The sequence below is a fragment of the Balaenoptera borealis genome, assembly GCF_965194805.1.
Source record: "Balaenoptera borealis genome assembly, chromosome: 15".
Lineage (NCBI taxonomy): Eukaryota > Metazoa > Chordata > Mammalia > Artiodactyla > Balaenopteridae > Balaenoptera > Balaenoptera borealis.
The window spans coordinates 5410259-5433163 of record NC_138871.1 but is presented as its reverse complement, the minus strand read 5'-3'; the positions used below and the strand labels follow the sequence as shown (position 1 = coordinate 5433163).

Below are 22905 nucleotides of genomic sequence, written 5' to 3'. Positions count from 1 at the left end.
TGTGCCTTCCACACTCAGCTCCAACCGTGCTGTGCACGGGGGCCTTGCTTTTTGCCAGGGGGCTGCTGTCTCGCCTCTCTGAAGTCCTCAGCTCATAAATGTTCTTTTGGCGTCCCAGTCTAGCGTTTTTTTCCTAGTTAAATTTTGTAAGCGCTATTTTAATTCAGCAAATGTTATTTGTTGCCTAAAGATGGGGAAGAGTTGTCTTTGGGGAGAAGCAAAGTAGTTTAGTAGTTTCTCCACTAAAGTTGGTCAGAACTTGCACTTAACAAACTCAAGGGTTGCTGGTACACGTGCAGACACATGACCTCCAAAGCTCTTGGAAATAGTCGAACCTGAAGAATAGATTTGTTTATTAAAGTTTAGTTTCTGTTAAAGCCCGTAAGTCCAGTGGAGTGTCTGTAAATGGACCCCACTATTATCAGCATGACCTATTTAGAAAAGTTCGAATTGTGAGATGAAAGCATTGCTTTTAAATACCAATCTAGAAAGAGAACTTAAATGTAATTAAAGCGTAGTTGGAAAAGTACATATTTACTCAGGCATGCTTGGAAACATTTAAGTAATAAGGAAATCTCTATAATTTGAGAGATTTGGAAATCACTTTACAGCATCATGCAGTTTTTCAGTTTGTTTGATTTTGTTTTTAAAGAAAGAATGATTTAAGAAAATAAGACTGACAGTTTCAAAATGCTTCAAAGGATTTATATCATGTTTACTGCTCTTAATGGGGTAAACCTGAGCAGGCATGTTCATTAGAGTCTCCTGGGTTTTGTTGCTTGAAATCACAGGCAGAAGGTTAATCTAGTGCGGATTGAGGTTGCTTAGCTGATTGCTGATGGTATATATGTTTCTTTTTTGACCATTTTCTTTTGAAGTTCTGTTACAAGAGGCCAGCTTTTCACATTAGTAATCTATTAAGGTATTTACTAAGGGCTTTCTTTAATCTTTAATTACCCCCGAACACACACACATACACACACACACACCCCAGTCAAGGGCCTGTTCTGACTGTAGTGGTTTGTATGGTTGGAGTTTAAATTTTTGCTCTTGGTCCGATTTACAGCTTCAAATACTACAGCATAATGTGGAAGAGGACTCGGTAACTACATTGTTCTTTGCCTTGGCCGTCAGTCTCCCGACCAGGACTTGCTGAGTGGGCAAGTCCAGGGAAATTTACCACGTTCTACGTTGTCTTGTGGATTTTTTAAAAGTGTGTGACTTACCTTACCTATAAGACTTGGAGGAGAGGGGCTGTGTCTGATTCATCTTTGTGTACCCATGGCGCTTCACAAGTATTTCTCAAATGGAATCAGCATTTGTATCCTTGTGTATGTCTGGAAAGAAAGGACTTGTTCTGTAAACTTACAGCCATTCTTCAGTGAACCTTTGGGCTTGAGATCTCTGATTGAGTTCCAGAGCCACCTTAAAGAGCTTGGTAGAACATCCTGAGGCACAAAGCGTGTGTTTAAAGTGTGAGGCTCTATTCAAGCCCGATGTGCACTTACTAGGTGATCCTGAAAAGATGGCTTTATGATTTGGTTGGATTTTGTAGGACCTGGAGATATGGGTGGATTCTTTAGTCTTACTCTAGATGCTAAATGTTAGAAAATCACGGCATCTTGGATATTTACAGGGAGCGGGGTGGAGATGAGCGAAACACGGTCCTTACTTTCAAGGAGCTTATGGTCTTTGTTTGTGTGTTGATCTGGTAACCAAGAGTATGATACTTCCACAGGACCAAAGAAGAAAAAGCCTTTCAGAGGCTTTCACTTGACAATTGAGATCGTTAGTTGTAGCCTGTCCCTGTTTGCAAGGTGTTTGCTTACTGTTATTTTAAGACGTGCATTTTGAATTAAACTTACTATAATAATTTTAGATTATTTTAATTAAGTAATTACATAGTAACTTTATTATATCGACTTTGGTAAAGAGTTGAACAGAAACAACTTGGTGTCTACCACACTTTCATTGAGAAATCCCAGTGCAGTGACCGCGAAGAACTGAAGATGGCCTAAACAAGGAGAACAGCAAGCGCACCCGCCTCGCCTGGAGCCCATCCGCTGGTGCCACGCCCGTTCCAGGCGCCCCCATCCACTACACCCTCCCCTCACCTGCGGACTCAATACTGCACAGACCCCTCTCTTCAGAGGCTGACCCGCCCAAGGGAAGAGGTCACGCTGCCTCACAGTCACCTAACTCGGAAGCTTCACAGCCACAGCTTGACGCTTTGCTTTTCACTGCCTTGCATGTCAGTAGATGGCCCAAGACTGAGGACACAGAAAAATCTTTAACTTGAAAGATTCCAAGACACATAGAAAAAGGAGCTTGAAGGAAATAGAGACAATGTGGGGAACAGAGAAAATATCTCACACGCATACATATACACATGCACAGAAATCTTAATATCCTTACAGAGAGAAGATATAAAAATCATGAAACAAGACTATTCAGAAAATAAATAATATTTTTTTAATTTTTAATAAATTCAAACTCCCAGAAAGTGGGGAGAGAAGTTTAGGGGGACTAGAACAGAAGAAAAACAGAATCAATCCAGGTGGTTTGACTTCCATTTAACAAATGGTCCAGGAAGTGAATACCAGAGGGAGAACAAGCAGCAAGAATTCAAGAGAAGTTTCCAGAACTAAGAAATAATTTCTGAATTGAAAGGCTTACTGAGTACCCAGCCCAGTGAATGAGAAAAGACGCCATTCAGAGGCACGTAGATCATCTTGAAATTTTAGAAACTCAAGGATGAAAAGAGGATCGTAAGAGCTGCTGTCAGGGGAACAAACAGATAGAGGGGTGTGGGTGTGGGTGGTACTAAGTGTCAAGGATCCTAATGGGCTCAGATTCTCCACAGCAACATCAGAAAGTAGGAGGTGACACACCAGTGCTTTTGCAACTCTGAAGGGAAATTAGTGCCTCCAGCCAGAAGTATATGCACAGCATGGGAGCAGAGCTTTTGTGACTTACAGAGTCTCTCAAGTCTTCTACTTGTCTTCACGCTTCCTCAAGAAACTGCTAGAGGATGTGTTCCAGCAAGTAAGAGAGAAGTTGACAGGGGATCCTGAGTACAGGAGAGGGTCCAGAAGTATTCCTGGGAAGCAGGTGGGCAGAAAGATGGGATGCCTGGAGAGCAGCCTGTCTAGGTTGGCCCAGGAGAAGAAAGGGCTGTGAGAGGGTTAATCTCGGGAATAAAGAAAGAATACCCGACCCATTTGACCATATGGAAAGGAGTCTTATGGTGTAGACTTTACAGATGATGCTATGATGGGCCCATAAAAAAACAGGCAAACAAGCAAGCAAGAATAAGGCAGTTTTTTTACTATTTATGTATGTATGTATGTATTTTGGACAAAATAACATAGATTTATTTACTCTTTTAAATATAAATTTTATTCTTTTAAATTTTTAAAAATTGGCCTCAGATTTTTTTTTCTCCAGGTAGTCACTAGTTAACAACAATCAAAACGGCACATGGCATTTTAGATATAAATGATCGGGGGGCGGCAGCATAGCAAATGTTAATAAATAAAAGAAAGGTTGTTAACAAAGATGTATGTCTTATGGCTTGAGGATGGTTAATTTAAAGTCTAGTACTTTGATTAAAAATTTTAAACACAAATGAAAATGGAAAAGGCTACTTGTAAGGGCATTGAAAATTGAAACTTAAAAGTTCTTAGTAGCATTCAGTTAGATGAAGTCAAGATTTCCCACCGGCCTGGGAGCCCTGCCCTCGGTGTAGTTGGCAGTAACCCCCAGAAATGGATTCTGCACATTTCACCACGTTGCAGCTTCCGGCCTGGTATGAGAAGAGTGCTTTCACTGAGGCCAGAGGATGTGCACGGGGTCCCGCCCCTCGCCGGGACTCCGGGTGACCACAGCTCAGGGGTGCGAGGCAGGGGGTGAGCTGAGAAGCCTCCTGGGCGTGGGCTGGACCAGGGTCAGCCCTGCCCTCGGTAGGCGGAGGCAGCTGTAGTTGCTGGTGAGGGGCCGGCGTGGGGGAAGCCGGCTCCCGTGCTGCTTCACTCCCTCCCTCCGCTCTTCCTTTGTGATCTCCCGTTGTCTTCTCTGGAGACAGAAATTTGAACCTCGAGGCTGGTGTGAGGTGGACACTTGCCCGCATCTGGACTTAACGGCTGTGTGGCGGCCAGAGTGCAGCCCTGCTTCCAAGGCAGCGTGGCAGCTTCCAGGACTCTCACTGCAGTTTCTCTCCTTGTCTGGCTCTTTCTGGAAGAGTCCTTGCTGATACCAGCCAAGGCATCGGCTCTGCTGTTTTTGAACTAAAGAATTTTTCAAGATTCTGTAAATCACAGGAGAGGAGAAAGCAAGTGAAGCCATGGCTCTTCTTTTTGTTTTGTGATCCCACGGGGCTAAGTGGCACCTTTCCTTCAGCATCGTTCCTAAAAATTAAAGAATTTTGGTAGCCTGTGTGGTCTGTAAGAACAGGGCAGCGGGTGCATCTCTGAGGCTGTTGTGGTGGTGTCTGTGGTCACGTGGCGTTGTTTAGCGCAGTGCGGCAGCCCGGAAAGGTTTTGAATCTTGCATTCCATCAGTAAAAAAAAAAAAATTGAGCATGTATCTGGTAGAGACATATCTAGTAATTTTGTATAGTACTGATACGTACATTATGAAATGTGCAAAAGTAGCTATCTTGAAGAATGAGCTGGGAGTATAAGAATATAAAAGTTCTGGGTGTGTTTTTTGTTTTTCCCCCTCAACTCCGGTTGCCTTGCTGGCCTGTAGAGCCTGCTGGCAAACACATCATCTCCCCCGGGAGGTGGGGAGGGAAAGGGAAAGCCCAGACCTTTCCAAGGGGGACGGTCCTCTGACAGTTCACTGCTTGTGAGACCTTGGCTCATAAGCAAGTCATGTCGTTACCTGAAGGTGGTAAAATTCAGTGTATGATATTCTTTGCCTCTTCTGACCTGTTCGCTTGAATCTGATTGGCTTGAAAAGCTAAGGGGGAGTTTTGAGGGGTCGACACTGGTTGCCTTTCTTCTCTCTTCTGTTTTCCTTTTGTCTGACTGACTTTGAGGGGAATTGTTAGTCTCCACCTGCCTTCTTCTCTTGTGGTTGTGGTTCTAGAGCTGTGCTAGAGACTATTTAAATGTAAATTAACTATAGTAAAATAAAATGAAAAACTCAGTTCCTCCCGCATGTGCTGGGCACATTTCAGGTGCTGAGTAGCAGTGGGTGGCCAGTGGCCGCTGTGCTGGGATGGGGCACCTCTCCATCCCAGGGGGGCTGCGAAGTGGCTGCATCACTTTGCAGGCCAGCACGCTGCACGTTTGTGGGAGGAGTTGGTTGATTTATACTCTGCGCGGTGGCAGTGCTTTACTGACGGATAGATGTCTGGGGCTGGATGAGAAGGGGCCAGACGTGTGCCCGGGGTCACGCTGCCAGGTACCGAGGGGTCGACAGATGGTCTGCGTTAGGAAAGGCTGTCGGAGCGAGTCTGGTGACTCAGTAGCACCTTCTGTGCTTGCTGATGGGGTGCAGGATGCTGTCTGATTAACGGTGGGAGGCACAGTGGCCCTCGACCTGGGGGCTTACCACCCAGGCGACTCCGGACAAGGCGCTTCTCTCTTCTTGAATCCGTTTCCTCCTCTGTGGAGTAGGAGTGAAGTGCTTCCTAGGTTTGTCGTGAGAATTGTATTAGGTAAAGGACATGGAAGGAAGACTATCAGATACTTAGCACCGTGCGAGACACAGAGTGAGCTTGTGCTCGTGGCAGTTTTTATATTCATGGTAATAATAATAGCACCTCTTATTCTCGTTGGTGTCACTTCTTCTCTCCCTGATGTGTGCTGCTTTTTTCCTCTCTTAAGTATTTCTCTCCTTTCTCTGCCCTATTTCTGTTCTCCTGTATTCATTTCTCTTCTTTTTCTCCTGACTTAAGGGCCCGGGGTAGCCCTGTTAGCGATACTCACGGATACAGAATTCCCTGTCCCCTCCCTGCTGTGGTTCAGCGAAGAAGGGGGAATAACTGATATCCAGTGAAACCCAGCTCTGACTGGTACTTACAAGGAAGCTGGTGTATGTGAGCACAGGGGCAGTGTGGGAGGAGCTGGCCGGTGCGGGTGGGGTCCCCGAGCTCTCCCTCTTGGCCTCTCCCCGTAACTGGTCAGCAGACCGCCCTGCTGACTGGGTGGCTTTACTTCCGCAGCAACAAAGGAGAGAGCGGGAAGCCAGGAGGCAGCAGGAACGTGAGCAGCGGAGGCGAGAACAGGAGGAGAAGAGGCGGCTGGAGGAGCTGGAGCGACGGCGCAAGGAAGAGGAGGAGCGGAGGCGGGCGGAGGAGGAGAGGAGGAGGGTCGAGAGGGAGCAGGTCAGTCCTCAGGGGGCGTGCCGGCCGGGACCTTGGAGGTCTGTCGCTTCGCAGAGTCGGGGGATTCGGGGCCAGAAGCACGCACGCGTGTGCACGCGTGTTCACGACTTTAGTCTGAAAACGCAGAAACACAGTTGGAAGCATATTCCCTTCGATACGTTGAATCTCTTGTCTTTACCAACAGATACAGAAATCATTACACTTTAGAAACCTCTTGAAACCAGCAGGGAGGCCTCCACTAGTATGATGCCTGAAAGATTTCCGAATGTGTCTAATGAAATGTGAAACCAACTGTAGGGCACGTCCTATGAGAAGTGTTTGAAGTCTCCCACTGAATATTTTAAGATATATTTGCATATAATTCAGTATGTACATACGTAACGTTAGAACAGCTGGTAACATTAGCCAAAAGCGATCAGATTTTAGTGACATTTGCAGCATGTTTTTAACGTCAGATAAAGTTGCCTTTAGGAGTCTGATTCCCGAACCACCTGTGCAAGCAGAAATTGTGCTTTTCGTTGTCTGCGTTGTCCGCGTGAATCCCATCATAGCCTCTCTGCCGTTCATGTCTTTGAACTGATCACTCTTTGTTATGAGCTTTGAACAAGGAAAAAATATATGAAGGGAGACCAATTTAAATGATAGCTGAAGTTCATACTTAAAATGCTTGTAAACAATGGTATTAGCTTCCAAATTTGATTATTCAGCTACCCTCCCTTGCCTTGGGTTTTCCCAGTGTTGGGTCTACATACTATTTTTCTGTTGAAATTTAAGTGATTCTCTTGATCTCTTACTTTACTGACGTTGTTGGCCTGTTAACTGTGGTGCGTTTAGTTTAGTTTTCATGTTCTGATTTATACTTGGGGACTACAAAGAGGAGAAAACATGTAAACTTGAAACAGTTAAGTCACGGAGGGATAATTCTCCGAACTTGATTGGGAGAAGAGGGTGTGAATGTAATACTAACCTTCAGTGTTCTAACGGAGTCATTGGCTTTTGTGTATAGCAAGTATTCTTCACCTCTTCTTTTATAAAAATAGCATCAAAAGTCAGTTTTATTCCAAAATACCCCCCCGTGTCAGCCGTGCTGTAGGAACCTGTCATTTCTGCATGAATGTGCGTGTTTGTGTACATCTGTCATTGTCTGGTTGTCCCTGTGATGTGAAGGCAGAAAACCAGTGATACAGTGACCTGAGCTCGCAGCTGTGGTTCAGCTCTGTCTGGCTCGGGGAAGAGGGGAGCTGGGAGTCGGCGTCCTCTCCGTCGTGGGGGTTGGAGCGGCTCTCGGCCAGCCTGGCGGGGCGGGGCTTCCAGGCCCGGGACTGGAGCTTGGGTTGGAACCAGGGGGCCTTTGCCAGCGGCCCTGTGGATACACTTTACCCCAGATTGGCGTTTTGGGGCTAAATTTGCTTTGTAAGAAAAAAAGTTCCTGAGGAAATTTGTCATGACTTCTGCCCAGCATTCTCTCTGCCAGGGCGAGCGGTTAACTAAAACTCCTGTTCGGCCCAGATGTATGACTGCTTTTATCTTAAGGTGTGCACCTCAGTTGGCGGTAGACACTGTAAAATAAATAATCTGAATTTCAAAATAAAATTGCTCCTCCCAGACCCCTCAATCTACTCCTCTTCCAGAGTAGTGAGCTTTTCCCCTGTTGAAAAGGAAGGAGATGTCTTTTATTTGTAAAATGTTCGTACTTTTCGAAGTGATTTCATGCCTTTTTCATACTTGAGCCTCCCAAAAAATCCTGAGAGTTGGGAGAGAATATTCTTGATACGGGCTTGCTAGAGACTAATCTGTTGTCATAGATCAAGGTCTCCAGCCCTTCAGATATGCATGCCCCTTCAAGGTTGGGTTTCTCCTCTTTATGTAACGTCCTTTGGATGTGTTTTCGTTGTTACAGAGGTTTATCGTTCTCTTCCCGTTGAAAACGCATCACCTCACCCCTGTCTCCCCTTTCTCTCTTTCTCTGTCTCTTCCTCTCTTTCTCCCTTTATCTCTCTCATAGACACACACACACACACACACACACACACACACACACACACCCCATCGCTGAGCATGTGTCATCATTTATTAGACTCTTCAGATCTTAGAGACTAATTCGAAGTTCTGGGGCACATCCTCGGCGATAGGCTTGTCTCAGCCATTGATCGCTGAGTGGATCACCCCAGATGGTGGGGGCGGACGGTCCTGGCGCCTCCCCTGGGGACCCGCTGACTGCCGGCCGATCTCTGTGTGACAGGAGTACATCAGGCGGCAGCTGGAAGAGGAGCAGCGGCACCTGGAGCTCCTTCAGCAGCAGCTCCTCCAGGAGCAGGCCATGCTACTGGTAACGCCCCGCGCGGCCCCGTCCCGCCCCGTAGCTAGGGCCCCCCGCGCCGGGCGGGGCCGCCGGGCTCTTGTGGCCGCGCCCCCTGGGGTCGCGCTGCTTCGGGCACACGCCCAGGCGGCTTCTGTTTCTCTCTCTATTTCCCGTTGCTGAGTTAACTGTTCTCGTTTGGTAGATAGACGGGGTTTTGCACAGCACCTGGCATTCGGTGAACAGGCTAGAATGCCAGGAGCTGGCGGTTCAAGGCGCATGCCGTAGGACCTGTACCTAGAGTTCCCAAGTGTCCTTTGAAACCGCCGAGACCAGCGTTCCCTTGGGTTCTCTCTTACTCTGTCCAGTGACAGTATGCTTAGCGACAAGCTGTCAGATTTTCCCACAGGTAACCTGCCATTTCACGTCCCGGCCGTCGTGCTCTGTCACGAAACAGGCGTCAGTGAGCGCTGTGCGGGGGCGAGGCGAGCCGGGGCGAGGCGGGCGCCGGGCCCGGACTCAGTGTCCCTCTCCCCCCAAGGAGTGCCGCTGGCGGGAGCTGGAGGAGCACCGGCAGACGGAGCGGCTCCAGAGGCAGCTGCAGCAGGAACAGGCCTACCTCCTGTCTCTACAGCATGAGCCCCGGAGGCCCCCGCCGCCCGACAGGAGCAAGGCCGGCCTGCACGGCGCCGAGCCCAAGGCCCCGCACGAGCCCGCCGACCGGGCCCGCGAGGTACGGGCCCCGCCGTTCCGTGCGCGCTCCCAGGGGGCAGGGAGGGGCCTCTTCCCTGCTTAGTGTTCGTCTAGAGGGGAGCGGAGCGCCCCAGGGCTTTGCAGATCTCAGGGGACCCGGACGCTGACCGAGAGACGGGAAGAGAGGAGGCTGTGTGGCGGCGTTTTCTTTATACTGTAAACGAGGGGCAGGGCGGCCTGTCATCTCTTTTTCCAAAACTGCCGCGAGGACGAAGCCTGCCTGGGCCCGATTCACTGGCTTTTCGGTGATCGGGGTTTGCTACTGAGCTGGGGCGTCTGGGCTCCCAGAGCTTCCCAGTGAGGATGCGACCACGCAGGACCGCGCCTCGGACGCTGGCGGGGTGGACCAGGCAGGCGGCAGAGCGCGGGATGCTGGCCCGGGCGGGGGCGTCCTCCCGCCGTGCCGACCCTCACACGGCACGTTCTGGGAGCACGTGTCCCGCTCGTCCTGCCGTGCCTTTATGTTTCGTGGAATGAAACGTGTGTTAGAGTCCTGGTGACGCTCTTTTAATCCGTGGGTTTAGTTGGTTGCGACAGATTAATTCTTTTCCTAGTTTACCTTCACGTGCAATCCTAGACTTCTTGCCGGGGGAGATTTTAAAGGCTGCCTCTCTCGATTTTTATCTTCGTGAATGTTCCGTATTCTGCATCAGACCCTAGTCCAGTGTTATATGCCTCCTCTCTTTTCTTGTAGTTGAAGAAAACAGAAGATTTCTTTTCAGACTCCTTCCACTTTCAGGCTTTCTTCGGTATCTCTGCCTTTTTCTACTAACCCTGAGTTATGTCTTCTAATTCTCTGACGCAGGTGGAAGATAGATTTAGGAAAACTAACCACAGCTCCCCTGAAGCCCAGTCTAAGCAGACAGGCAGAGTATTGGAGCCACCAGTGCCTTCCAGATCAGAGTCTTTTTCCAATGGCAACTCCGAGTCTGTGCACCCTGCCCTGCAGAGACCAGCCGAGCCACAGGTAGAGCGGCCAGTTGGCTGTGGGTCAGGGAGACGCACACAGAGGCTCACTGAGCCACCAGCCTGCTTGAACTGCTCAGTTTGGTTTGTTCGCGCATTTAGAGAGACAAGAGAGTAGCAGAGGGAGTTTAGACTAAAGAGGACGTAGCCTCAGTTGATAGGGAAAAACAGGATTTTCTTTTTAAAGATTGTTGTTGTACTTATTAAGAATATCTGGATTCAGTGATTTCTTCTTTCTGTCTAACTTTTTGCCTTCCCTGACTCAGATGTTCGTAAACAAGTGCCTCCTTACTCAAATACAAAGACTTCTCAGTTTAGTTTTTAGAAAGTTAGTGTCATAAGTACACAGAGGGAGACTTTTTCTTAACCTGGGGTCCTTGGCTCCCAGCCAGTTCTGCGAGTGGGCGGCCCTGAAATTCCACGTAGAATTTTTTTGATTTGTCCAAATGTACATATATTTTGGGGAAAAGGGCCTTTTATCAGATTCTCAAAAGGTTCAACATCCAAAAAAAGGTTAATGGCCCGGTGGGTTGAGTGTGGGTTTTCCTGAAGTAGGTCAGGATAGAGGCCACTGGGTCGGCCTCAGCGTTCGGCCTCGCCCAGGTGGGGGACCTCCGTGCTGTCTGGCGGGGAAAGCAGACAGCAGAGACCTCAGACATCCTTAAACGCTGGTTCCCACTCTTTGCTGAAAATCATTGACTTTCAGGCATTTTGCTCCCTGCGGCCGTGTCATCCGGAGTACTGGGCACAAGTCCTTGAGCCCGAGTTTACCTGTCACTGATGTTTGCATGTGTTGGGGGACGGTAGAGGTAGCGGTGGCGTTCACACAAACCCGGATGAGGACTTGAATGCACTTTACCATAAAGATCCTTGGTATGGAGCAGTGTTACAGTAAAAAGAAGACCCAGGATTAAGCTCGGCGGGGCGGGTGTTGGGAGGCTGGTGTTTACGTGAGACCAGCAGCGTCTTGATTCACAGAAGAGCTGACGCACAAGCCAATGGGCAACTCCAGAGAGTGAGGAATGGAAAGAAGAAGGATGCAGAAGAAAGCGGGACAGGATGAAGGGGGAGAGGGAGGGGTGGGGGGCCGAGGAGAATAGGCTTGATGGGCGTTATCCTTACCGTAAATAGAAAATCTTTATGTGGCCACTAACAGTTTAGAAAATAGGAGTTCGTGAATTATGTAGACTGCTTTTTATACTGCTGATTGATTAATTAACGTAGGGCCAGGAAAAAGAGTCCCTTTTCTATCTAAAGTTGCTTTTGGCCGAAAGCTGTACTTACGAAAACATTCTTTCGGAACTCATTCTGGATCTTAACGCTTGGCAAGGTTGAGCCAATCCTGATTTGGTATTTCCTGTTTTTATTAATTGTGATGATGTAAGAGATATATAGCTAGAATTATGTAAATTTCAACATTGAACAGTTATTTTAAAACAAAAAGTGTAATTTCAAGAAAATGCAGATTGTTTCAGAGATTGCTTTTCCAATTTAAAAGTGACCAGATGAACTCAGTTGCCAAGGAATTGTCTTATTTCTTCAGTTGTCAAGTAGAAGGATTACCCCCCTCAGCAGTCCATTTAGGGAATCCTAGTGCTGAATAGGATACAAAGAAATCAAAGTTCTTTTTTTTCCTAACTAGTACAAAGATACGTGGAGTTCTGTGGGGTTGGAGTGTTTTAAGACTTGGGACAAGAAAGAAGGAAAATTGGTGATGTCTTTGAAAAGCTGGCACTCTTATAATCTGTCGAAACATGCGGGGTTGGTCTTTGCACAGTAGACATGTGGCTCTGTTGTTACTTGGTCAGACGTCTTGCCCTGCCAGGTAACGGGAGGGTGGGTAGAGAGGTTTGCACGTGTGGCGGTGTCCGTCCTGCGGTTTCCTGCCTCTGCCCGTCCACGCTGCTTTGACGCAGAAATGCATGCCACACGTTGCCCCTCAGACAGGAGCGCTGTGAGGCTTTTTTTTAAATCTTCACGTTTACTGCTCTCTAACATTTGTCTGGATATGAAGAGTTTTCCTTATAAATGTACCTTTGTTCTCTTCTACATACTGTGCTCCCCAGACCACCTCTCCACTTAAGGCGTAACTGTTGTACCGCTTGGCTGACCTAGTCCTGAGCCGCCTCGTGTACGTTGCCCCGCCTCCCGCTTTGGATTTGGTATTGACCAGAAAAGCGTTTTCTGCAGAACGCATTGAATGTTTTGTGTTTTGTTTTCTTGTAAGGTACAGTGGTCCCACCTGGCATCTCTCAAGAACAGTGTTTCCCCTGTCTCGCGATCCCATTCCTTCAGTGACCCTTCTCCTCCCAAATTTGCACACCACCATCTTCGCTCTCAGGACCCATGTCCACCTTCCCGCAGTGAGGTGCTAAGTCAGAGTTCTGACTCTAAGGCGGAGGTACCCGACCCCGCCCAAAAGGCTTGGTCTAGATCAGACAGTGACGAGGTGCCTCCAAGGGTAAGAAGCAGGAAGACAGATGTGTGCTTCTTTTGCCTTTTCGTTATTTTTTTTAAATTATTTATTTCAATTAAGGGTGTGGTGACGTCACCAGAATTAAGGGGCAGTGGCAGAGGAACTTTTGACGGTGGGGAGAAAATTCCATAGTGAGGCGGTTAGGTTCAGCCATCGACCAGTTAGCTTTTCATTGCTGTCGCTGACTCTGTACTTAAGCACAAGGTACCAAAATAATTTAGGAGTACATCTGTAAAGAGTATGCTTCTAGACCAGATCAAAATTTGTTTTAGCAGCTGTCGTGTTAAGTTTATACAAAAGCTATCAATTACTTTCACCATTAATTAATATCAAAATTTTCAGAAAAGGTATTATAAGGGAAAAAATTAACATAAATGTTTCAAAAAATGATTTTTTTTACTTGAGGGATTTTTGTTTGGGTGTTTTTTTAAATTTCATGTTTTAAAAATTTTTGGTTTGGTAATTACTTAATGCTGAAATTAAACAAAAAGGCACATTTTATTTTTCCTCCACTTGGAATTTGCTTCCTCTGAGTATTTTCTTGCTTCCTACATTCTTTGTTTCTTGCTGATCCATTTGTAGGCCATTGTTTGGTTCCTTTGAGCTTGTTTTCCTGATTCTCACATTATCTCAGTAAAATGCTTTTGTACGTGCCCTGCCAGCAAGCTTCAGTGCCAACATCATTTAAATGTGGTTAGGAGCATAGAAAGGTTGTCCCAGTGCCTTTGACGGCTTGGACTACTCTTCTGTTGTAGCGCTGGAGGGCAGAGAAGGATCAGGGATTGGGGGTAGGTCGGTGATAGCAAGGCTAAGGTAACTAGGACTGCCTCAGACACATGTTTGGTGGGGAGTAGTCTTTTCTTCTCCTCCTCATGTTTTCAGTAATTTAATTGCTGTATTTTGTACCCAAAGGTTCCTGTGAGGACGACGTCCCGGTCCCCCGTCCTGTCCCGTCGGGATTCCCCGCTGCAGGGCAGTGGGCAGCAGAATAGCCAAGCAGGTCAGAGAAACTCCACCAGGTAAGAGAAGAGCGAAGCTTAGGGACAGACTTACTACACAGTGTCCTGCAGTCTTATACCGTCTGCTTGCATAAAAGTGCTCATAAACATGGAAGTTCTGGGGCAAAGAGGTGATCCGTTTATAAAGAAAATGCCGTAAAGTCCATTCACGTGAATGACATCAAATTGATCTGTGGTGAAAAGAGAGATTAAATCCGACGGTGTATTGCAGCAGTTTTAAGGTGAAAACTACCTGCCTCAGTGAGAGTAACAGGACGGAAGAGCAGGGAAGGGGGGATTCTAAGGGAACTGTGACCCGAGAGGGCTTGTCATCCAGAGGATGTCTGGGGGCTCTGGGAGTGTGCGGAAATCACACACAGGCTACGGAAGAGAGAGTGGTTGACTCAGAGTTGGCAATAAACTCGTGCATTAACCACAGAGTATTTTCAGGTTCTAGAGCCGCTCTGTTTTATACGGTAGCTGTTAGCCACATGAGGCTACTTAAATTTGAATTGAAGTTAATTAAAATTACATAAAATTAAAACTTAATTTCCTTAGCTGCACTAGCCACATTTCAGGTGCTCCATAACCTCATGTAGCTGGTGGCGACCGTATTCTCAGCCGTAGAATATTGTCATCATCTCAGTTCCGTCAGCCAGCAAGCACCGTTTTAGAGGAAGAAAAGGTCGTGTTGAGGGTTTTGTACTCTGATCATCGCTGAACCTCTGTACTTGCTGTCTCGGTATAACATGAGGAAGTGGAACGAGTTACAGCCCAGAAGCTGCAGAGAGAGAGCTTTCTGAGCCTTCAGTGGTCAGGGTGGGCTGCGGGGTTCTCCTGCGCCCGAGTCCGTGTGTTAATTCTTACCTAGAAAACTCATGCTGTGGTGTGTCGACGGCAGGGATACACTGTGGCCCGTGTGCGGTCACATTTCCAGCCCAGAGCACGAAAGAATGAGTGTGCTGCCTAAGTGTCAGTTCTTGAGAACCGTGAGGGGTGGTGGTCGGTACTGGGAATTTGTGTGTAATTTGATTTTGTGTGTAATTATGTAAGTGGAATTTTTCATAGTAAGAAAGTGAGTTTGTAGCTGAGACAGAACTAGTGACACTTCTAGACCAAACAGTAGCGTTTCCTCTCACACCCAGAGAAGATTTGTCTGCTAATGGTAGAATGTCTTTTAGCATTTTGGGTGTGTTAAGATATCTGAGATAAAACCAGTGAATAATGCCACTATAACTTTTGGTGAATTTCACGTTAAATGCTGGTGGTAGGCTGATTTTCTCATTATCCCTGCGTTTGAATGACATGGTGCGCGTGTTTATAATTTGACCCTGCGTCTTGGGATAATGCATTAGCTGTTCTCGTCATCTTCTCCAACAGCAGCATCGAGCCCAGGCTGCTGTGGGAGAGAGTGGAGAAGCTGGTGCCCAGGCCCGGCAGTGGCAGCTCCTCGGGGTCCAGCAACTCAGGATCCCAGCCCGGCTCCCACCCTGGGTCTCAGAGCGGCTCCGGGGAGCGCTTCAGAGTGAGATGTAGGATGCCTGCCTTTCCTTTTCCCTGTGCCTGTTCACCGTATCGGGCTCCAGTCAGTACAGTTGACCCTTGAACACCCAGGGCTTAGGGATACCCCCCACCAGTTGAAAATCCTCGTCTGTAGTCGGCCCTCTGTACCCACGGTTCCTCTGCATCCGTGGTTACACGCCCACAGATCCAACCAGCTGTGGATCCTGTAGTACGGAATTATTTACTGTTGAAAAAAATCCACACGTGAGTGGACCTTCGAAATTCCAGCCCGTGTTGTTCAAGGGTTGACTGTATTTTGGAAATCCTTTTCAATCATGGAAAAGACCTGTGATCTTTCACAGCTGCATATTATGAATACAAAACAGTGTTTCAGTGTAGGTTTGCTAGTGACACTAGTAATAGTCGTCACAATTTTAATAGTAAAGAGTGAGGTTTTGAGAGCTTACGCATGCGAGCACTGTCCGTGCAGTGTCTCATTTAATCCGTACAGCAACCCCAGGAGGTGGATATATATTGTGTCTCCATTTTACAGATTCAAGTAACTGCAGTTTAGTCAGTTTACGTAACTCGTCCAAGGTGATTAGCTAAATATCCAAGCTGAGATTTGAACCCACTCTTCTGAGCCTAAACTCCACCAGTATTGTCATCAATATTGGTTATCTTAACCTACTCATAAGAATAGATTAGCGGAAATTCCCTCTACTGTGTTATTGATGTAACAAGGGGTTGTGAACACGTATTAGTGCAGCGTGACAGTCGAGGGTTCTCGGGAAGGAGTCACAAACCCTGGGGTTCAGACCAGCGCGTGGAGACCTTGCTGTGAGCGAGGCTAATGAGGGGAGAGGACGGGGGCCAGGTGGGCTGGGTGGCTTCGTGGCCCACACTCAGGTGTTTACGTGACTCGGCCTTTCTTGTCTCTGAACTTCACAGCATCATCCAAATCTGAGGGCTCGCCATCTCAGCGCCTTGAAAATGCAGCAAAAAAGCCTGAAGATAAAAAGGAAGTTTTTAGACCTCTCAAGCCCGCTGTAAGAATTGCACAAAATCCATTTTACTCATTTCAAACTTGAGTGAGATCTTTCTATTAAAGCCTTCTCCTTGCGCGGCCTGCAGGCCTCCCTGTGGGGTCTCGCAGGTTTGAGGGGTTATAAGGAAAGCTGTAAACCTTGGCCCACTTGTGCCGCCGCCCCAGTCCCGCCCCCCGCCCCTTAGTCATTTAAAAAATACAAAAGAAAGAAAAGCCTTCTGTCTCTGCTTGGCATTCACCTTTACATGCTCTTGATGAGTGGGCACCTAAAATACTGGCTTTTGGAAGAGATGTTTTTCCACCACCTCCTTAAACTCTCCCGTGGTTTAATTCTGCCCTTTGGTACGTGGGGCGGCAGTGTGGCTGTTTCTCTTCTCCGTAGCCCTCGATGCAGTAGCTGCCCCGTCACTGGGCACACTGGGGGTTTGAGCCTGCTGGGGTTTTGTCTCCCGCTTGCATTGATTTCTGTGCCCCCCTCCCCCCTTCTTTCCTCCCTGCTTCCTGTGCTGTGTGTTCCTCCTCACCGATGGCTCCTCTGGCTCGATGGGAACCCGCTGACCGAAGGGCGAAGTGGTAAGCCCCGTCTGAACAGTTCAGCGTCGGAGCAGCATTCTAACTTTAGCCTGTATTCGACCTCCATGCCTCTTCCTTCCTCAGCTTGCTCTTTTCTAGAATTAGAAACCCTGAATTTTTGCTTCGTGTTTTTTAACGCCCCAAATTTGCTGCATGTGTTCATTCTTATCATTAAATACGGCTTTTTAAAGTCACTTTAACAAAAAGCCGCAGTTGTTCTCGTGAAGTCGCGAGCAGGAGGACGCAAGGCCAGTCCTTGCTCACTTGTCTCAGAGGCTCGGGCTCAAAGGGAAGAAGCGTGTTCTTAACTGGTGAGAAGAAGAGACTGCCAGAGGGAAAAGGAAGAGTGGCCACATAGCCTGCCTTCCAAAAAATCATTACTTTTTAAGTAAAAATTTTAAGTGGAAAGATACATACGTTGAACTTCTGTATGAAAATGTAGACTAGAGATAATAATCAAGCTCGGAAGTTATATTTGGATAGTTGATTGGGTCTTACGGTGTCTGCACGTAGAAGAGGAAAGGGAACCGAAGCCCTGGTGAACCGCGGCGTTTACCCTGGGCCGCTTCTCCCCCCAGCGTGCGCGCTCGTGGCAGCGGCAGGATAGCCTGCCCAGCTGCCGTCCCACGGCCAGACACACTGCAGCGCTTTCTCACAGCACACGTCAGGAACTTTGTTCACGCACGTGGCAAGTTGCTGACACTCGGTTAAGCCAGACGTGAGCCATACCCTGTGCTCACTTCACTCTCAGTTTCCTGCGAGTTGGAAATTTTTAGAAATAAAAGTTGGAGTTAAAAACCTCACCAAATAAGTACTTTAAATCACCCCTGTTTAACTAAAATCTTGCTTTCTGCAAAATCTCCTCAAAAGAAGACTTTGTCACAGGGGCGGGCGTCTTTATGACACACTACCAAGGTCTGTCTGCACACATCTGTTGATCCAGAATTTTATAGTCGGAAAAGAATGCTCTCGGCTCTTTTTTTTTTTTTTTTTTTTTTTTAACGGCTGTGAGGTTTGAACTGTGTACAACACCTTGGACTTTTAAAAAAATCTTTTCTATTTTTTGTTTTATCTTTTTGACTCTTCTTGGTCTCGTCTTTTCTATCGAAAGCTTTGAGAGCTCCCCTCCGTGATACCGGTAGACGCCCTACAAGACAGTTTGGCAAAGCTGGCGTGGCCGTTTGATGGATAGTGAGAACGAAGCGCTTGGCCCTGTGCTGTTTCCCCGTCGCCCTCCCGCCTGACCCCCTTTTCTGTCTCCTGCACTAGGACCTGACGGCCCTGGCCAGAGAGCTCCGAGCGGCGGAAGACGTGCGGCCGCCGCACAAGGTGACAGACTACTCCTCGTCCAGTGAGGAGTCCGGGACGACGGATGAGGAGGACGACGACTTGGAGCAGGAAGGGCCCGAGGAGCCCCCCTCGGGGCCGGAGGACGCCAGAGCCGCGTCAGTCCCGCCCTGCTTGAGGGAGGATGAGTGTCCCCACTGGGCCTTCTTTCCACTTGGGACCAGTTGTTGTAAACCTGTCCTCTGATCCTGTGAACGTGTAACGCTTCCCCGTCGTGGAGTCAGCAGCAGACGGCCTTTCTGTTGTCCCCCTTCTCTTCGTTGGTGTGTGTGCGCGCATGTCAGGGCCTCTTCCAGTACTCCGTGTGTTTCATTTCTTCTTCTTAATTTGAGGCTGTGAAAAAAGGGAAAACTGCAGTTCATTTTCCTTGAGGAAGCTTTATACCTGTAGCCCGATCTCATCTTAGGACTCCGAGAAGGTGAAAAATCTAAACAGTATATCCTCGGCTCGCGGGTTATGGCCCTTCACGTCTGGATTTTGTCTCAATAGGTCATCTCTGAACTTGAGCAACGGTGAAACGGAGTCCGTGAAAACCATGATCGTCCACGACGACGTGGAGAGTGAACCAGCCGTGACCCCGTCCAAGGAGGGCACCCTGATCGTCCGCCAGGTACCCGCGTCCTCTCTCCTCGTTGGAGGCTAGCTTCTCCTGTACTCATTAACCCACTTGCTCGTTCACTCGCTCATGCTGTTTCTACATCATCGTCTGTTCTCACCTAACGAGACACCCGGAGGGTAGCGTCCTGTGCTGCGTGCCCCGAGGCGGCCAGCAGGGCCCCCGCCCCGCCCGCCTGCATGTCCCGCGGCAGCCCTCCTCCCAGCAGCCCGCGAGCCCCACAGTCTGCGTCTGAGCGCAGAGAAGCCGCAGGGGGCACGCCGCGGCCGGCGGCGGGGGTCTGCGCGGAGCTCTCGGCTCCGAGTCCGGGGGTCTGCGGCGGGAGCCGGCTAGGCAGGCAGGCAGGAGCTGCCCGGGGCCGGGAGCCGGAGCGGGGGGGGGCCTCTCTTCTGTGCTCCGGGCGTGACGCTCCTCCCTCGTTGGATATTAATCGTGTGCCACCCGGCCGTGCTCCGTTTGGATTACCAAGTTTTACAACGGTCTGTTCATTTCTTAGCTCAGATGGAAGAAAGGGATGTGCTTCTCATTTAAGTGGAGCAGGGCACCTGTGTAGCACTTCGGACTTTTCCCTGAGTGTGTTTCATGCTCTGGCAGTGCATTTGTATGGAAAGCGGGAAGGGCCTGGTCCGGACAAGACCAGGATTCACAGAAGTGACGGGTACTTTCTAGAGCTTTAGACAGATTTAAAAAGGAAAGAGAAAAGCCAGTGGTTTTGGTAACAGCAGCTCATGTGGCAGATAAACCAGATTAAACACCCGCTGTTTGGGTTCTGCAGTCACCAGATGAGGTGCTGTGAATTCTGTTGGCTCAGCCTAGGCATTTGGCGAGGAAGCGTGAGCAGCTCAGGCTGATTTCCTCCAGTCGTCCCTTGATGAAGTAACAGAGTTGAGAGTCACACAGCACCGCCAGCAGTCAGGTATCGGTAGGGTCTTCGGCAATGTTAGCGGCGCGCGAGCGAGACCAGTGTGCCTGTTTTCTCTGCAGAGTGCAATTGACCAAAAGCGCGCCAGCCATCATGAGAGCAATGGCTTTGCCGGTCGCATTCACCTCTTGCCAGATCTCTTACAGCAAAGCCATTCCTCCTCCACTTCCTCCACCTCCTCCTCCCCATCCTCCAGCCAGCCGACACCCACCATGTCCCCACAGACACCCCAGGACAAGCTCACTACTAATGAGGTATGTCTCGCACCACAGCTGGCTGCTCTCCCAGGGTTAGACCAGCGCTGCCTAGGAGCTAGTTTGCAGAGCCCTTCCCACACCCTCACCTCCCCTCCCCTCCCCGCCCGCCTTCTTCTGTCACCTCCCCTTCTCTCCCACCCCCTCGAGTAACAAGTTTCAGATCTGCATACAAACCCCTTAACCCTGGAGCGATTTCCCTCCAAACTTGCCAGTTCACTGTTTACTTTTCTCTAGATAAGTGTAGTTGCATGGCTTTCCTCATTCAGTTTATTTTTCAAAAAAAAGTCTAAAACGATTGCTGTGTTCTCAGATGCATTATGTATTTGGCATGAAATTCTGGTAGTCATTTGTGGAATCTGCCTTTTTCATTCTTTTTATCCAGTAAATCAAATATAGAAACATTTGGTTAAGCAGACTTGGCCTTATCAGGATAAATGTGTTGCTCTGTACAGGAACCTCCTTCCAAAAGGGCTGGATCTTTTTTGTTTGTTTGTTTCCGGGGTGGGGGTGGGGGCGTTGTTGGTTGGTTACTCTTATTTATCTTTGCCAACCGTGTTGAAAGGATGTCTCTCCTTGAAATTTACAATCACTCAGAGTTTAAGAGGCCAAATTGCTTTTGGGGGAAACCTAGAAAATTAGGATGTTAAACAAGAAGGGCAAAGAACTGAGCGTGATTTTAACTTCAAATTTTGGATGGGAAATCCTGTGTGCTTGTTCGAAGGCATGGCTGTGTGCTCTCAGTCTGGGTGCCGGTTGGGTGATTCTTGCCGTTTGGAACAGGGTTATGCCCCAAGTGCAGGGACAGTCCACCGTGGGCACCCTGTCCTTAGTTAAGCAAGTGATCGTTTTCATGGGAGGTTTGGTTTAAATGCCTTTGTCTGACGGTTGAAGGAGGTTGCAAGTGGCACGTAGCTTCAGCCAATCTTGTCAATGTAAGCATTGAACTGCCGGCCTGCCCACCTGCTCCTATTTTGGTTCCCTCGTTAGAAAGAATCAGAATAATCCTCTCCCCTTGAGGAGCCAGGGGCAAGTCGACTGCCAAGGCAGGCCCGGCATCAGATTGGCCGCCATCGGCTGGATGGGCCCCAGATCGTGGGCCTGGGCAAGAAGCCTGCCAGCAGGCAGCTGTGTCAGGTGGGAGGGGAGAGCTGAGGAGTGGGTGGGCTGCCAGGACTTGGGACTTCAGCTGCCCGGGGGAGTGAAACGGTACAGGACAAAAGCACGTGGTCAGACATGGTTTTTTTCCCTCCGTTTATATATCCCACCTACACTTACATCCCTTCTTATATTTACACTTGGCTCCATTTTGCTCTAATGTGTAGTATTTACAATAACCCTTAACTCACTAAACTGGCAAGTTTATTTTTCTGTTTGTTTTGTTTTTAATTGTCATTACATTTCCACTTAACAATTTGTTTCACTTTCTTTGTGTCGTTTTTTTTTTTTTTTTTTCTGTCTTAAGTTACATTATTAACCAAAACACTCCTATTCCTAAAAGAGCAAAAGGATATGCCTTACTCTGTATTTGCACCTTTCACTAATGAGCCCCTATCTGATACGGATTTTATGATGATGCACCTAAAATGATGGTGGCCAAAGCTTCTGTAGCTTTCTGGCAAGAGGCTCACTTTAAAAGAAACGGTATAAAATTAAGATTTGCCAGTATTCCAACAGAGATTCATTGCACTTTTTGGGGGGCAGGAGAGTAAATTCAAAAATTGATGAATTGACATCAAGACATTTCAAACTTCCTTTAGGAGTTTTCATTATAATTATTTATTAAAAACCGGAGGAGCGTGAAGTATAGATTATGCTGGTAGCTTGCGTGTTCCGTCTTAGAGGAGCGATATTTCTGAAAAGAGGGGTAGCTCTCTTTGGCTCCCGGTTAAACAGCCTGTATTGGGGGGTGTGGGGTACACATGCAGAAGCACCTCCGGAGCATTTTGGGGGAGGAAGCGGGGGGGGGGGTAGGGCTTTTGTATTGGGAAGCAGTGCATTGTAGAGGTGGATTGAAGTGTTTTATGTTTGTTCCTTTACTGTCATTGTATTAATACGACTGAATTTACATTGCAGACTCAGTCCGCTAGTAGCACACTCCAGAAACACAAATCTTCCTCCTCCTTTACACCTTTTATAGACCCCAGATTACTACAGATTTCTCCATCTAGTGGGACAACAGTGACTTCTGTGGGTAAGTAAAGCAGCTGACGAGCGGGCTCGGGCACTTTGCGCCGCTCTTTCTGGTGGCTTGGGCACGCATGCTGGTGGCTGGCAGGTGCAGACCTCGGACCAGATGCCCAGCCTGCTTGCACTGCCTTATTTGCAATGAGCTGCAGAGTCAGTTCCCTTTTTCTATGTACATTCCTTACAAATTTCTCTTCCTAGGCAAAGAGTTGGTTGTGACATGAATATCTGCTTGAGGCGTAGCGGGGAAGGGAGCAGGCCCAGTGCTCGTGGAGACACAAAATAATTCCAGTGTCCTGTGTTTCAGTGGGATTTTCCTGTGATGGAATGAGATCGGAGGCCATAAGGCAAGATCCTACCCGGAAGGGCTCAGTGGTCAATGTGAATCCCACCAACACTAGGCCACAGAGCGACACCCCAGAGATTCGCAAATACAAGAAGAGGTTTAACTCCGAGATTCTGTGCGCTGCCTTGTGGGGTAGGTATCTCACTGTGACTCTGACCCTTTCGCTTTTAGTCTCAAGGGTGGACCGGTCGTTTATAGGTAGTGCAGGTGTTTTTGGAGGCGTCGTTGGCGGGTGAGATGGAAGACTCTTGACGTCCGTCCCCGTCCCCTGTCCCTGCAGGAA

The 22905-nt window shown here is 48.3% G+C and overlaps 1 protein-coding gene across 38 annotated transcripts in view; it reads left to right on the top strand.

The window, feature by feature from the left end:
• The window catches only part of MAP4K4 (mitogen-activated protein kinase kinase kinase kinase 4), a 174204-nt gene that overhangs the window by 133655 nt on the left and 17644 nt on the right, over positions 1–22905 (top strand). For 3 of the 38 annotated variants that reach the window (XM_082357184.1, XM_082357151.1, XM_082357183.1), the window contains 13 exons: positions 6173–6334; positions 8577–8663; positions 9175–9366; positions 10192–10353; positions 12580–12813; positions 13741–13847; positions 15207–15358; positions 16281–16378; positions 18220–18395; positions 18787–18907; positions 19898–20089; positions 22166–22283; positions 22584–22754. In XM_082357184.1, the coding sequence (XP_082213310.1) occupies positions 6173–6334; positions 8577–8663; positions 9175–9366; positions 10192–10353; positions 12580–12813; positions 13741–13847; positions 15207–15358; positions 16281–16378; positions 18220–18395; positions 18787–18907; positions 19898–20089; positions 22166–22283; positions 22584–22754 (1972 nt within the window). The remainder of the gene's footprint in view (positions 1–6172; positions 6335–8576; positions 8664–9174; positions 9367–10191; positions 10354–12579; positions 12814–13740; positions 13848–15206; positions 15359–16280; positions 16379–18219; positions 18396–18786; positions 18908–19897; positions 20090–22165; positions 22284–22583; positions 22755–22905) is intronic. The other 35 variants (XM_082357162.1, XM_082357171.1, XM_082357158.1 and 32 more) reach the window with 23 other exon arrangements.